Source organism: Solanum pennellii, chromosome 9 (genome assembly GCF_001406875.1).
Source record: "Solanum pennellii chromosome 9, SPENNV200".
Classification (NCBI taxonomy): Eukaryota; Viridiplantae; Streptophyta; class Magnoliopsida; order Solanales; family Solanaceae; genus Solanum; species Solanum pennellii.
Genome location: NC_028645.1, coordinates 65,061,190 through 65,077,668, shown reverse-complemented (window position 1 = coordinate 65,077,668; position 16,479 = coordinate 65,061,190). Strand labels below are relative to the sequence as shown.

Here is a 16,479-nt window from a genome sequence, read left to right as displayed (position 1 = left end):
GTAAGAAAATCAGGACAAAACCCTAACAAATCTCCCATTTTGGCTGAACTTTCTGACAAACTTGATTCTTCTTTTTCAATTGCATGATAATCTTTGTTCATCACGTAGTCCTCATCATTGCTGCTTACCATGCTTAAAAATAAAGTTTAAAATATATGGGTTAAAAATGGTTTTAAAATATTTTATTTTTATCCTTAAAAATTGCGGCGACAAGAATGTTGAAAATATAATTGAAACTTCTTTTCCACATGTAGCTTGACAAAAATCTTCATTATCATCAAATTTATTGCAAATTGATTTGAAACCACTTGAGTGTGTCTTCAATCTCCTTTAAACATTAGATATTTGAACCATGTGCTCTGATACGACTTGTTGGGTCATAGGATCATTGAATCATGTGCTCTAGTACCACTTGTTGGGGATATGAAGGGGTAATTATGACGTCATGCGGAAGCTTATAATAGCAAATCATATTGTTGATAAATTCGATGACAAAAACTAATACTGAAAAATAAAATACTATTATACCAAAACTAATATAATAAATAAACATTAAAACTGTAGAGAATAAAATCTCCTCATAAACAAAAGTCCCTAAACGACTACATTGTGGATTCTATTGTTCTAGGACGAAACAAGTCTATATTTATAGAGTACAAAAACCTTTCCTACTAGAAAAGAAATAGCTATTCTAAAACTTTTTTCTACTCAAAAACATTTTTCTAAAAGAAAACAAGAATAAACCAAATATAAAATAATATTATATTTTTCTTTCAAGAAAAGTAAAAAATTTATGGTAATATTTTATTTTTTCTTTAAGAAAAAATAAATCTTAAATTATGGTAAGAAAATCAAGCAAAATCCTATACCAAAAAGTTAATAGTTATTATTAAAATGGTTGATTATATTTATTTTAAGTTATTTGTATTTGAAAGTTTACAATTGTGAACATTCATTTGTAAATGGAACATGAGAATATGCTATTTATTCATGTAGATATGCAATTTATTCATGTAACGTCTTATGATATTTTAATATCTTGTTTATGAATTATAATGCACTCATTAATAAAATTATATAAAAATTGAAGAAATTTTATTAAATTTTCACAACTTATAGAATTTTGTGTTTATGTGAAAAATGTAACTTTGAAAATTTAAATTACATGTTCAAATAAAATTTTAACTTCAAACCAATTTAATATGAAATCAGATTTTATACTTCATTCGCTCATCTTTACTTGTACGGTTTGACTTGATATAGCATTAAGAAAACAATTATTGATAATTATTTTACCAAACTATCCCTATTAAATGATGTTAGTATTAGTCCTTGAAAAATTATTTTGAAAATAAGTATTTAAAGTTGAAGGTAAAACATGTAAAGATATAATTGTCCTTTGTTGATTTGTCAAAAATGATAAGTAAAAATAAAAATATATTTTAGAATAAATAATAAGTAAATATAAACGAATATATCGAGCCACGAGCAAAAAGGGCAAAACAAATTAAGCAAAATTTCCAAAATGACAACAAAAATTGAGTATGAAACCAAAAGGACCACATTTGTATAGAGGAGCAGAAGATGTTGAATTGTTTGTTGTAAGACTCACGTCAGAATGAGCCTTTGCTCGTTTAGATTAGCTTATTTTAGGTGTTTTTAAGTCAAAATAACTTTTAAACAATTTTAAGGTGTTTGGGTAAAGTTATAAACACTTATTTTGAAGCCAAAATAACAAAAAGAGTCAAAAGTCACAAGTTAGAAATCCTAACTTTTGACTTTTGTCTTATAAGTCATAAGCTAAAAGTTAATCCAAACATGCACAAGGCTTACATTAGAACTTAAAATGAGCCTTATAGGACTCATGCTAACATGAGCTTTCTTCCATTAGAAAAAAGAGGTCGCATTTTTTAAAAAATAATTAATATTAATTTTTTTATTATTTATTCAATTATTTTGTTATTATGTGTCGTTTTTATTTTTTTCTCCTATTTCTACTATTTATATGTACATAAAAATGTAAATGATAACGTCAAATTCAATAGTTTTTTTCTAATATATAATTTGATAATATTGAGGACTGAATATAGGAATATGAAAATGAACACGCAACTTAGGCATATCTAGGGCCGACTCTAAGCTTTTAAAAATAAGGCCTTTGTCTTAGGCCCCCAAATTTCGGGGGTCTTAATTTTTGTTCAAGAATAAATTATGTGTTAAATTTTTTATTAAAAAATTAATTATTTATGATAAAAGTATAATTTTTTTAAAAATAAATTATTTTATTCACTTTAATATTTTTTGTACTTTGTCAAAAATATGAATTAATAGTCTTTTGTACTTTGTTAGCAATAAGAATTAACAGTGAAAAGTGTTGAACAAAGAGAATTCCAAATTCTTTTTACTTTCTTTTTAAATTGTAGTTTCAAGCATTACTCTAAGCATATTAAAATGAGGTATACAAAATCACCAACTTTTTGAGTCAAATTCTATGATTCTAACTTTTATCTTTATTTAATATTTATCAACTTATTACTTGTATCATTATGTTAACAATACATATAAATAATTGTCTCACTTAAAATGATGTTTTCAATGTTGAGTTGATAAAATCTTACCTAAAACTAGTCACTGAAAAAATATATTAAGTACTATTTTCATCTAAATAGTGTTTTTTTTTTTAATAAATATGTATATGAAAGTATGTTTATATTTTAGATCACGAGTTAAAATTCGCTTTAGACCACCAATTATGTTGAGCCACCCCTGGGCGTATCATTCTGTTTGGTCTGATTATGAAACATGACAAAGATTCAAAGCTCTCTTGGGCAACTTAGGCATTATGTCATGGAGGACACATATGTTTACTTGTTCAATTTTATACAAGTTTAAGTATATACTTGTGTACATTCAGAGTTAAAGATCATAATTGTTCACCAAAGTAAAGTTAGGTCATGTTTATGTATTATGCAGTTATAAAATGAAGAAGGAATAAATATACTCCATCCGTCTCATTTTATGTGGCAATATTTCATCGGGTACGGAATTTAAGAAATAATAAAGACTTGAAATGTTTATTAAATTGCCCTTCAAAAAAAGTAAAGTCACATTTATTTCTCCTCATAAATATATTAGAGTACTACAGTAAAATTAGGTGAGACCAATAAGGATAAAAGAGGATTTGTACCTTTAAATACTTACTATATAAAAAAAATGCGACATTTTTTTAAGACTGACAAAAAAAAAATGGTGCCACATAAAATAGAACGGAGACCTTCTAAAAGAATTACTCATTTTTTGTCGTATTTTTATCTTTGAACCCGTTACATATCCAAACTGATTGTTAAGATCCCATTAGGTTTGGTGGTGGGGATTTGTCATAAATGATTACATGTTGGTTTGCTCTCTCCCCTAGTTGGAGTAAGACATTATTAAAGGTCCCACACTATAAACTAGTTGTCAAGTCCTTTTCAACTACACTAGCTCGACAGCTATCTCCTCTTGACCTTTTTCCTGCTTATAGAAAACAAGAGAAAGACAATTCTACAATTGCATACAAACATCCATGTGACCTCAAATAATGACTTTGTTTCTTTCTTCCCTTCCTTTTCTATTCAAATTTTAAATTACATTAGTCCATACAAGACAAAGGTATAACTAGGGGTGATAATTGAGTGAGTTTAGGTCAAATTTAAGTGATCCATAATGAATTCAAAGATATTAACTAGATTACATGTCAATTAAATTGAAATGAAGTAAACTTACCGATGCACATGTTAATAACTCGTTCAAACTTAAACAAATTGAGTTTCATTTTACCAATACAATATCGAGGCACCACATACCATTACCTCCCTATTATGCCATTACTAAATTAGTCACTAAGTAGTTCACAATTCTACTTAATTTGCTTAATTAACATTGAGATATTAAAACAAGAGATAGATGGAATGAAGTAAAAATCGAAGAAGATAAAATAAAAGTGAAAAATTGAGGAAGAAAATGGGCTAACATTAATTAGAAAATATCAAGAACTTCTAAAATGAAATTGTTGCAGAGTGGGCAATTGCCCCTTTGAACCCAAAGTTCCCTTGAACACAATCTGCAAAATGTATGTCCACAAGGTATAAACGCAGCGCCCTTATGCCTCACCATACACACACAACAATTATTATATTCTCCGCCGGCGCCGACGTCAACAACATCAGCAACGGCAATGGTGCCGGTTTCGATGCCGGCAACATCCAATTCATCTTCTTCTTCATCTGCATCTCCATCTTCAATCATATACGCTGATTCATCTCCATCATTCTCTGTTAACAAGGCCATTAATGACATTCGCGCAGGTTGATCCTCCAATTCCACTCCAATTTCATCTCCATCAATCTCTGCAGTTTCCAATATTCTACTTGTTGACCCAGATGCAGATGTAAAATTTTCAACAGGAGTTATTGGATTGCTATGGTGTTGAATTGAAATGTTAGGTTTAAGACGGAGTTTGTTTCTAAAATGTTTCCATTTTCTGGGTTTTCTGCCGTTGTTGCTGGGATCGTCTCGAATGATATCGAAGAGAGTTCTGTTGGAGTTATGAACAAGGGAAGAAGAAGAAGAAGATGATTCTCGTATGTTGCTCAACACCGCGCCTAATGTAAGGCCTGTAAGATTATTGTTATGATCTTGTTTGACTCTGAGAAAATCTGAAAGGTTTGGGGTATCGATTTTATCATTAAACATCAAAGTTCTAAGACTAGTATTGCTGTCCATTTTTTTCAGATGAATATGGAAATGGAGATCGAAAAACTCAGATCTGTGGCAGTTTTATTGAATACATATATAAGAAAGAAGAAAGTGTAAAGGGTAAGACATAGGATTCCTAAGAAGTCAGCAATCAATGAAGAAAGAAGAAATATGTTAAAAGAAGAGACACAGAGTTCTAAAGAAAAAGAAGGATGATGGAGTTTGTGGGGTTTGAAATATTTTATTCGAGAATTATTAGTTTTGTTTTAAAATTATTAATAATTTTAAAATATTTTTTTATTTATTAATTAAATTTAAATATATTTTAATTTGTTATATAAGGTAAATAGTGACCTTAAATTCTTATAAAAAAAGATTATTTAAATAACTCTAAGCTTGACGAGAATGAAGAATGTATTTCGCTAATGTTAAAAAAATTATTATTCAATTAGTTAAGTAAAAAATATTTTGAAAGTATCAATACTTTAAAAATGGAACTGCGAATACATATTGCATTTTTAATCCTTCTCTCTTTTTATTTTAGGGTAGAAAAATTAGCTAGAATTTTCAAATTTTAAAAAATTTAAAATATTTTTTTATTTAAAATATATTGATTTTTTTATTTTTAAATTAAAAAAATATTAAAATTAAAATGGTAAAATTACTCAAAAGAATAAAATAAAATAACATAGATAAAATATCATTGTGGCTAAATTTTGTGGAGAATTTTCCTTTATTTTCAAACTTTCAGGGAGGAGGAGGGTTGGGGGTGCACAAAAGACTCTGCGTGGACGTTATGAAATCTCAGTCAAATGGAGTTATTTCGATTGGAAGGTCCCTAACAATTTATTACTATTATATTTCTGATCCAGAAACCTAAATCTTTTTTCTATTATTTTCTCTAATCCATTTTGTGCAATAATAGTTTTATTAATATTTAGAAAGTTAAATTATTTATTTTCCTTCCTCTAATGAACGGACCTCACTAAATTAATATAAGTGGAATTATAAAATTTTATAGAGGTATTATTCAATCGATAAATTAATATTTATTAATTTAAAGAGTGTTTCAACACCGTAAAATTTTACGGGGATGAAACCTCAGAATACTTGAATCAACTTAAACGTCATTTATTAACTTAAGGTCGTGATTAATGATTTTGATTACCACAATAAATTAGACGTTGATAACCTATTGGATGGGTGAAAATGATACATGTTCAAAGGTCCAAAACATAGAAGAAATAGTGGATACCATTGAAAAGAACAATGTTGATGATAAAGTTGAAGATAATATAATACATTTGGAACTAGTCACGCATAAGGAAACACCTATCGTATCTAGAACACTTCAAAATTTTATGGTTCAGTTCGAAAAGACAAAACCAAAATATTTGGATGCAATAAGAAAAATTAGCGATAAAGTACAACTAAATTTAAATTTTAACAAAAAACGAAATACAATAGAATCATATTTCACTAAGTTGTCTTAAATACATTTGTACTTTTAAAGAGTTATTAATTTATGATATTAATGAGACCATATATTTATATAGGGTCTTCTGAAAATATATTATCATATTATCTTATCAAAATTGGTGATTCTTTACATTGACCAATGTCGGGATCAAAGCAAAATATTATCTTAGAGGAATTATTAATTAATCAAGTATTAATTTAGTGAGGATTTAATGTATTTGAGGTTCCAAGATTAAATCTTGGTTGCTACTCTCTCTTTTTTCCGAACCCTAACAAGTGCTTATAATCACAAAATTTATCAAAGTTCATAATAATTTAAGGGAAAATGAAAGTACCCCCTCAACCTATGTCCGAAATTTCAGAGATACACTTATACTATACTAAGGTCCTATTACCCCTCTGAACTTATTTTATAAGTAATTTTCTATCCCTGTTCGGCCTACGTGGCACTTAATTGAAGAAAAAGTCAACCAGTATTAGGCCTACAAGATAGTGCCACATAGGCTGAAAAGGGATAAAAAATTATTAATAAAATAAGTTCAGGGGGTAATAGGACCTTAGTACAGTTTAAGTGTGTCGGTGAGATTTCGGACATAGGTTGAGGGGGTACTTGTGCGTTATCCCATAATTTAACACTGTAAAATAATTTTGAATCCGCCACTGCTTATTGACACAAATAATTATCAAATTCATCAAAATTCTTGACAATCAAACAATGCAACATAAATTAAAATATCAATATACTCTATTCAGTCTATATTAAGTGAATTATTGAATATCACACACTTGTTAAGAGAAAATATTAAGAATAAAAATTAAAAGTTTATCTTTTACTATTATCCTTTTTTATTTATCATTTTAAAATTATTTTACTTGAAAACATAAACTAGTGAAGAACCACATTAAAAAGAAAAGCAAATATAAAAGAAAACCAAAGTGACAATAATTCTTTTGAACTTTAAAACATTTAATTACTTCTTTTAAATTATGAAATAAGTTCACACAATTCACTTAAAATGGGAATAACATTTAGTAAGACAAAAAATGGATCATTTGGTACTATATTAATAACACAATGATTATTAATGTTTGAATAATAATCAAGTGTATATATAGTTCATTGTTTCCCACCTATTCTTGTGTTTAGATTAGAACTCCACAAAAAGTTTTTTTGTTGTTATAAACATATTTGTATTATAGTAAAGGTCTAATTACGTGTAGTCCTTTTAAGATATGTTTAGGAATTCTACTTGGGGACCAAATTAGGTTCTCCCTATAAATAAAGAGGTTTTCCTTCATTGTAAATGAGATCCATGAATCCTGAATATACTTGAAGATGAATAAGAAATATTTTTTTTCTCCCTACTTTATTCTTCTACTTGTTTATATAGTTTCATAACACGTTATCACCACGATTGTTCTATTCTTAAAAAATTATGATAGAAGACGAAAAAAGTGCAAAAGAGATTTTGCATAAGTTATGCAATAAGGTTCTCATATCTTTAAGGTATGATTTATCTTTACTTTGTTAGTTATAATTATTTATGTGACAGATTTGGAGTTACCATCTAGAGTAAATATTTAAAGAGAACTTTCAATTTTTTATACGTTTTATTTTAGCCGATTGAGAAGAGAATTCCTTAGTTTATTTTAATAGTTCAATGTATAAGTATTTTTTAATGATTGTGAAAAACATAAACAATCTAACATTTAGAAATCCTATCAATTATTCAGGATCATAGAACTATATGATTTTCACATGTATTTAATACTATGATCCGAATCTTTCATTATAATTCTTGACTTGATTGAGTGGAAGTCGTTTTTTTTGGTTCATTAGAAGTTGTTTCTCTCTCTTGCCTTATACTTTATGTATAACTTTAATGGATAAGATTATATTTTTACGGCAGAGAGAACCCTTTAAATAGAGTTTGTTTAACATCATTCCCACCTTTCCATCATGGTGAATAGTGGAGAAAATGGATAGTTGGAAAAGGTAATGGGTAAAGTGGAAGACTTAATGGGTAGTTGAAGTAACTTCTCCACTTATCCAATTAGAATTAAAATTTAGTTAGTAATTAAATATTAAGTCAAAATAATACTAATGTGAGTGGGTCATAAAACAAACATTCTCCCACTTGACACACGTAACATCATTTGCTTAATGATTTAATAAACATTTCAATTACAATATGCACATATACTAAATTCAATATTATTTGTTGTTATTAAGTAAATCAACTAATATGAGCCATGGCGGTTGTACACCACTTTATTTGGCATAGTCCCTTCCATGCACTACAATATTAGTTTATTGCCTGAACAACATTTCATATACATAACGGGTCCACCATAATGCTTAAAATATCTTTATCTAAAACAAAACTTGTCATCATCATTCTCAACATAACGTATACAAGAGAAAACTAATAATAACAGAAACATATATATAGTTGAGCTCAAAGTGTCAATTGCATATACATAATATAATCTTTACATAAAGTCATTCATTGCTATTAATAAGATCCATTCTTTCAACATGTTCAACAAATATTTTGGGCGGTAATCCTTTCGTCAAAGGATCAACAATCATACGTTTGGTGCTAATATGTTCAATTGTCATTTTATGTTTCTGGACTTCTTCCTTAACTGAAAAGTATTTCAATTCCATATGTTTGGCACCCTTAGAATACTTATCATTTTTAGAGAAGAAGATTGCTGCAGTATTATCACAATAAATTTTCAGCGGCTTGGAAATACTGTCGATTAGTCCAAGTCCTAAAATAAAGTTCCGCAGCCAACTAGCCTGAACTGTGGCCTCAAAGCATACCACAAACACATCTTCCATAGTGGATGCAACTATAACAAAATGCTTCGCACTCTTCCATGATAATTCTTCTCCAGCTAATAGGAACAAATACCCAAATGTGAATTTTCGTGTATCCACACAACCAGCATAATCTGAATCTGAATATCTAATCACATCAAGATGATCATATATTCTATAAGTGAGTATATGATCTTTAGTTCCTTGCAAGTATCATAAAACTTTCTTCGCAACTTTCCAATGATCCATTCCTAGATTACTTTGATAACGACCCAACATTCAAACAGCGAAACTGATGTCTTGTCTAGTACATGTTTGGGCATACATCAGACTCCCAACTATTGATGCATAAGGAATATCATTCATTTGCTTACATTCTAATTCTTTCTTCGGACATTGATTGAGACTAAATTTATCTCCTTTCTGAATTGGAATGGAACTTCATGAGCATTTTTTCATTCGAAATCTCTCTAACACTTTATTAATATAGGCTTTATGAGACAAACCTAATAATCCTTGTGATTTATTTCGAAATATTTCTATTCCAATCACATAGGATGCCTCTCCCATATCTTTCATTTCAAAATTGTTTGATAAATATCTCTTGGTAACATGCAATAAACCAAGATCATTAGTAGCAAGCAAGATGTTATCAACATACAGGACTAACATAATAAACTTACTTCCACTAACATTCAGATATATACACTGATCAACAATGTTTTCCTTAAATCCAAAAGTGACAATAATTTCATTAAACTTAAGAAATCATTGTCGAGAAACTTGTTTAAGTCCGTATAATGACTTCTTAAGTTTACACAACATGTGTTCCTTTCCTTTACAAGAGAACCCTTCAGGTTGATTCATATAAACTTCTTCCTTCAAATTTCCATTTAGAAAGGTTGTTTTCACATCCATTTGATGTAGATCTAAGTCATAATGAGCTACTAAAGCCATTATAATTCTGAGTGAATCTTTTCTAGAGACAGGTGAAAATATTTCTTTATAGTTGATGCCATCTTTTTGAGTGAAACCTTTTGCAACAAGTCTGGCCTTGTGACGTTCGATGTTGCCAGTGAGTTACGTTTGGTCTTAAAGACCCATTTACACCCAACTGTTTCGCAACCTTCTGGTAATTTAACAAGGTCACATGCATCTTTCGTAGGTATTTGTCCATCTATAAGAATTATTACTTTCAATGGCTTATGAAAATGAAACTGGATCATTATCAATTCCTAAGTCAAATTATGACTCCTGTAAATATACCAAATAGTCATCAGAAATAGTAGGTCTCTTTTGTCTTTGAGATTTTCTTAATGCTACTTCTTGTGGTACATCAACTGCAGGTTCATTAATTATTACTTCATTGAGATTAACAGGAGCATTAATTTGTTTTTCTTATTGATTGTTAGGTTGTGCAACAACTTTAGGAACAACATCTTTTAAAAAAGTAAAGATAGAGAAACCCTCACCCTAACTTCTTTTATTTCCACTTTACGTGGTTCTTCACTCCACTAACTTCACCATTCTCAATGAACCTAGCATTTCCAGTTTTAACTATTTTTGTACTGTGATTAGGACAGTAAAATCTATACCCTTTTGATTTTTCTAGATATCCAAGGAAGAAACCACTGATTGTTCTTGAATCCAGTTTCTTTTCTTGTGGGTTATAATTTCTTACTTCTGCCAGGCAACCCAAACATGCAGGTGCCTTAAACTAGTTTTCCTTCCAGTCCATAGTTCAAAGGAGTCTTTGGGACTGCTTTACTAGAAACCTTATTAAGTAAGTAAACGGCAATCCTTAAAGCATACATCCATAATGAAAGAGGAATAGATGAATTACTTAAAATACTCCTAACCATGTCCATTAATGTACGATTACGCCTTTTTGCTACACCATTTTGTTGTGGTTTTCCAGGCATTGTGTATTAAGCACATATGCCATGTTTTTCGAGAAATTTAGCAAATGAACCTGGATGTTGTCCATTTTCATCATATCTTCCATAATATTCACCACCTCTATCTGACCTGATTATTTTCACCTTTCTATCTAGTTGGTTTTCAACCTCAGTAATAAAGACATCTAAGGCATTTATCGCTTGAGATTTTTCATGCAACAAATAGACATACCCATAACGTGAACAATCTTCAATAAAAGTGATAAAGTATTTTTCTTTACTGAAAGATGTAATATCAAAAGGACCACATATATCAATGTGTATAATTTCAAGAAGTTGTGTGCTTCTTGTGGCTCCTTTCTTTTTGTGTCTTGCTTGTTTTCCTTTCATATAATCCACACAAATGTTAAGGTCTATAAAATCTAAATTTGGAAGAATTTCATTCTTAACTAATCTTTCCAATCTTTCTTTGGATATGTGACCTAAACGTTTGTGCCACAAGAAAGCAAATTGTTCATTCACCAAACTTTGTTTAGTTCCAATATTATGATGCAGAGTTAAGAGTGTTTCGACAAATAGAATTAAGATTCAGTTTGTATGGGTTATCACAAAGAGTACCGGTACCAATGAGATAATTATGTTTAAACAAACTAAAACATCCATTACCGAAATTAAAAAGTATCCAGTCTTACCCAACTTAGACAAAGAAACTAAATTTCTCAAAATAGAAGGTACATGACAAGTTTCAAGTAAATCTAAGTGGCGCCCAATATCAAGGATAAAAAGGTAAGTTCCTATAACTTTAACTGAAGCCTTCACTCTATTCCCCATATGCACATATCTTTCATTCTGGTTTATGGATTGTGCTGTAAGGAATCCCTGCATCATATTAGAAACATGAATAGTACAACTAGAGTAATCCACCAAGTATTATAAGGAACTTAGGTTAAATTTGATTCGAGATATGTAAAATCACTAGGCTTACCTTTCTTCTCGAGCCATGCCTTAAATTTCAGACAATCTTTCTGAAAGCGTCCAGATTTTCCACAGAAACGACACTTATCATTCTTATGTACTTGAGAGGAGGACTCATTAACATTATGGTGTCTCTATTTTCCTTTTGCATGTTTCTTTCCTTTCTTTCCAACTCTTTGATGACTTACAAGGTTAATGGAGTGGGTTCCTTGATTCTTGAGCCTTACTTCCTCCTGAACCAACATTCTGTGCAATCATGCACGTTTCATTTATCTTTCATGGTATTGTAGTTCATTTGGAAAGGGCCATACTCAGAAGGTAATGAGTTGATAATGAATTGTACAAGGAAATTTTGTTCCACTTCAATTCCCAAAGACTTAAGTCTTACTGCTACGTTTGTCATTTAGATGAATGCTCATGCATGGTATGTGAACCATCAAACTTCATGGTGGTCAAAGTACCCATTAGTGTCCCAGTAAGAGACTTATCAGCAGTTTGACAAGATTCTTCCACGAATTTCAGAAAATATTTTGCATTTTCAGTTTTGGGAAGAGTAGTTTTAATGTTTCTCACAATATTCATTCGCATAGACATTCTGCCTAATCTGTTAGATCGACCCAGTGCTTATAATGAGACCTTTCTTCAGTACTTCTAGTTTCAGTAATAACAGTTGGCTTCTCGGTGTAAAGTGCAACATCAAGATCTAAAACTTTGAGATGGAGTTTGATCTGTTCGCACCAATTTGAGAAGTTAAGATCATTAAAGGTCGTAACAGAGGCAGAGTGCGAATGAAGAGCAAATGCTGCAAATATAATATACTCATTTGTTAATACTTTGAGTTATGAATTTTAACTTACTATCAAATTCAGAAATGGTTTATAAATTCTTAAATATATATTGATGTCCTTCTTTGGGCGAAACATCAAAATACAACTTAAGACATAGTGATGCTTAGATGTGAATTTAACGTAATTCAATAATTTTAAATGTGTCAATGAATAATATTTATTATCTTTGGATAAATAAATAAAACTAACGACACATCTAAATTATCTCATTAATGTATAATGATTATAAAATGAAATAATCAACCTTTGGGTGATCCCTAAATATCTTACAATCAAAAAATTCAATATATCCATAAGTTATATCAGTTATAAGCATAAAAATAATGGATAATTGAATATACATTTAGTCATTATTATTTTGAATTAATTCTTAAAAGATTAGACCACTTTGGTGATTAACTAATCTCATATGCATAATTTCAAAATAAAATACATCATGATAGAGAATAATTATTTCACTTAATACTACCTATTACCATTTTCAAATAAGGAAAACATTAATTTTATGAAAAATCACTAGTTCTTAAACCATACTCTGATACCACATATAAAGATTTTTAATGATTGTGAAAAACATAACCAATCTAATATTTAGAAATTCTATCAATTATTCAGGATCGTAGAACTATATGATTTTCACATATATTTAATAATATGGTATTTCAGTCAATAATGCATACCCGAATATGCCATTATAATTCTTGACTTTATTGAGCGTAAGTCTTTTCTTTTGGTTCTTTAGAAGTTGTTTCTCTCTCTTGCCTTATACTTATGTGTAGCTTTGATGGATAAGACTATATTTTTATGGCAGAGACAGGACCCTTTAAATAGAGTTTGTTTTAACATCACTCGTACCTTTTCATCATGGTGAGTAGTGGAGATAATGGATAGTTGGAAGAGGTAATGGGTAAAGTGGAAGACTTAATGTGTAGTTGAAGTAACTTCTCCACTTCCCCACTTCTCCACTTATCCAATTAGAATTAGAATTAGTTAGTAATTAAATAATAAAATAAAATAATATTAATGTGAGTGGGTCATAAAACTAACAAAATGAGCACAATTTAGTGAAAGATATGTTTTCAACCTTTATATGAGGTATGCGATGTATTAAACTATATTTATTAACTACTAATGTTGATTATAATAAATTAATAATCTCAATTTTGTGTGTACTTATAATGTACAATCATATTAATGATTATCAAAAGTGATAAAATTACAATTATTTTGAAGGTTTGAGATCGAGCCTCATTGTGGGTAAGACGATAGATTTAAGATTTATCGCACCAAAAGAATAATACAATGGGTTTACGTCCCATCACACCAAAAGGGTAAGACATTGGTTAAAGTCCTAATGCACCATGATGAGAAGATATTGGGTTCAAGTTCCACCGATTTATGGCCTAAGATACTCTTATATGGATAAGACATTGAATTTGAGTCTTAATGCACTATATTGATGATATAATAATGACTAAAGAAAAACTAATGTGTATATGAGAAATTTATTGAATTTTCTCAATTACATAAAGTAGATGTGGTAGTAGCGCATAATATGTCTGAAAGAAGACAAGTGATTGAATAATGCACATAAATATGGAATGAGGTACTAAGATATCATAATTTTATATGCTCACATATTTATGTATCATTCATGAAGAATGAGAACTTTTGATACATGCTAAAAATATAGATGCATTCTTTAAAGGGAACGAGGTATAAGCTATCATGCTAGGTGTGGGAAAGATCGCGACCTTTGGTTAATGATGTGGTATCACCAAGAATTTCTCTAAGAAGACATGTATTATAGAAAAATACTTTATCTTCAAGATTGCGTTGAACAATAATTAGTGCTATTGAGACACATTCTATAGTAAATAAGAAATTTACTAATTTCAATCCCCTTTTAATTTGGCATGACTGTCTGGACATCATTAGTCTATAATTTTTAGACGAATATGGAAAATTAAAATGGACATCCATTGAAGAACCTAAAAATTCTTTTAAATGGTGAATTTTCTTGTACTGCTTGTTAGCAAGGCAAGTTAATTGTGAGAACATCATAAACAAAAGTTGAGATTGAATCCCCTGCGTATTAGCAACATATACATAAATTTGTGGACCTATTCATCCACCTAGTGGATTGTTTAGATACTTAATGGTCCTAATAAATGTTTCATCTAGATGGTCTCATGTGTGCATGTTCTTATCTCGCAACTTGATATTTGAAAAAATGTTGGAACAAATAATACGATTACATGCACAATTTTCTGATAATTAGAGTAGTCCATTCAGTGATGAGATCACGACTCACCTTTAGACGGAGTATAGTACTTGAGAAGAAATAAATTTAAAAATTACTATAAGAGTAATAAAATTGAAATTTATTCATATAATAGTAAATTAGAAATTTACTAAAGCAAAAGATAATGATATAGTAAACTTGGACTTTACAAGTACTAATAATTTTATTAGTTGACATGAATAATTTGGTAATCTCAAAGATGTGCATACTGAGTAATAGACATTCATTGAAGAACTAGAAGACTATTTAAGAATTCTTTATGTTTCTTGTTCTCCTGATAAGTTGTTTGAATCAACTAAAGTTGGGACTAAATCCCTAAATTCTGAAAAGTATAGAAGGTGAATATGGGCCAGTTCACCTATCATGTGATATGATAAAGCGATGCATCTATAAGATAATCACATATGCGTTTGTTGTCAACTTGCAGTTTCACATTCACATAATTGTTTGTGCTAGATAATTGAGTTAAGAGTACAACTCTAAGAATATGTAATTAAGACAATTTATCTTGATAATAGCGACAATATTCAAGATGATATTGTAACACTCCGAAAGTCCATGACTTAGTCTAGAGACTCAATATATCCTAAAATAATATAATGAAACTAATTAGGAGACGTTAGAGTCAAAACATAAAGAAACGACCATGACGTCCGGAGGCTACTGAAAATTGAGCTAGTGTGCCTTGGTGTGTTTCTAGGGGTTTTAAGAGCCGAAAATGAGTCAAATTGGGTGAAAAGATTGGAAATACATTTTAGGGTGCTTTTAAGGTCGAAAAGTCCGGGTACAACTTCCCAAGGACTATCCTAAGGGTCCTTGAGGAGGACTCATCCATTGGCCCCAAAATGCCCAATTTACAGTGTTCAACCATGAGCACAAACGACGAGCCGTCGTTTGAAAGACGCTCTGTCGTTTGGTGTCATTGGTTGAAACTTAGAAACTTTCCCAAAAGGCTCCAAAATGGAGTCTCTGACCAAAACCGCGGATGACTAGTACAGTCCCGTGGTTTAGTCAACGTGGCATCGATGGGGTCTCATCGTTTGAGACCTCATTTTACTGTCCAAAAGTCAGTTAAGTTGGTGGTTAGGAAATCGATTAATTAATTAATTAGGGGTTTAGGTCGATTATAATTAGTTAATTAAGGACTATATAAGTACCCTAAGTCAATTAACTAACCTAACACCCCATTATTTCATTATACCCAAATCTCTCTAACTTCTCTCTAGTTTCTCTCTCCCCAAACTCAAACCTCCATTAAAGGAACAATAGAGCTTAAAGAAGGGGAAAATTCACCAAGGAATCCATCTCAATTCATGTCAAAATCATCTTCAAGGTATGGTTTCTTTCACTCTTGGGATTCTTTGCCTAAGAAGCTCATTCAACTATGGTTTTCAAACTTCCCCAAGAATA

General features: G+C 30.0%; 1 protein-coding gene and 1 pseudogene across 1 annotated transcript; both read right to left on the bottom strand.

Annotated features, from left to right (window-relative positions):
- Nucleotides 1-3,776: 3,776 nt before the first annotated feature.
- On the bottom strand, nucleotides 3,777-4,976 carry LOC107029420. The gene has a single exon (XM_015230829.2). The coding sequence runs from the start codon at nucleotides 4,762-4,764 to the stop codon at nucleotides 4,018-4,020; it is 747 nt and encodes a 248-aa protein (XP_015086315.1). The 5' UTR covers nucleotides 4,765-4,976; the 3' UTR covers nucleotides 3,777-4,017.
- Nucleotides 4,977-8,719: 3,743 nt separating this feature from the next.
- Nucleotides 8,720-16,479, bottom strand: part of LOC107030283 — a 45,483-nt pseudogene continuing 37,723 nt past the window's right edge.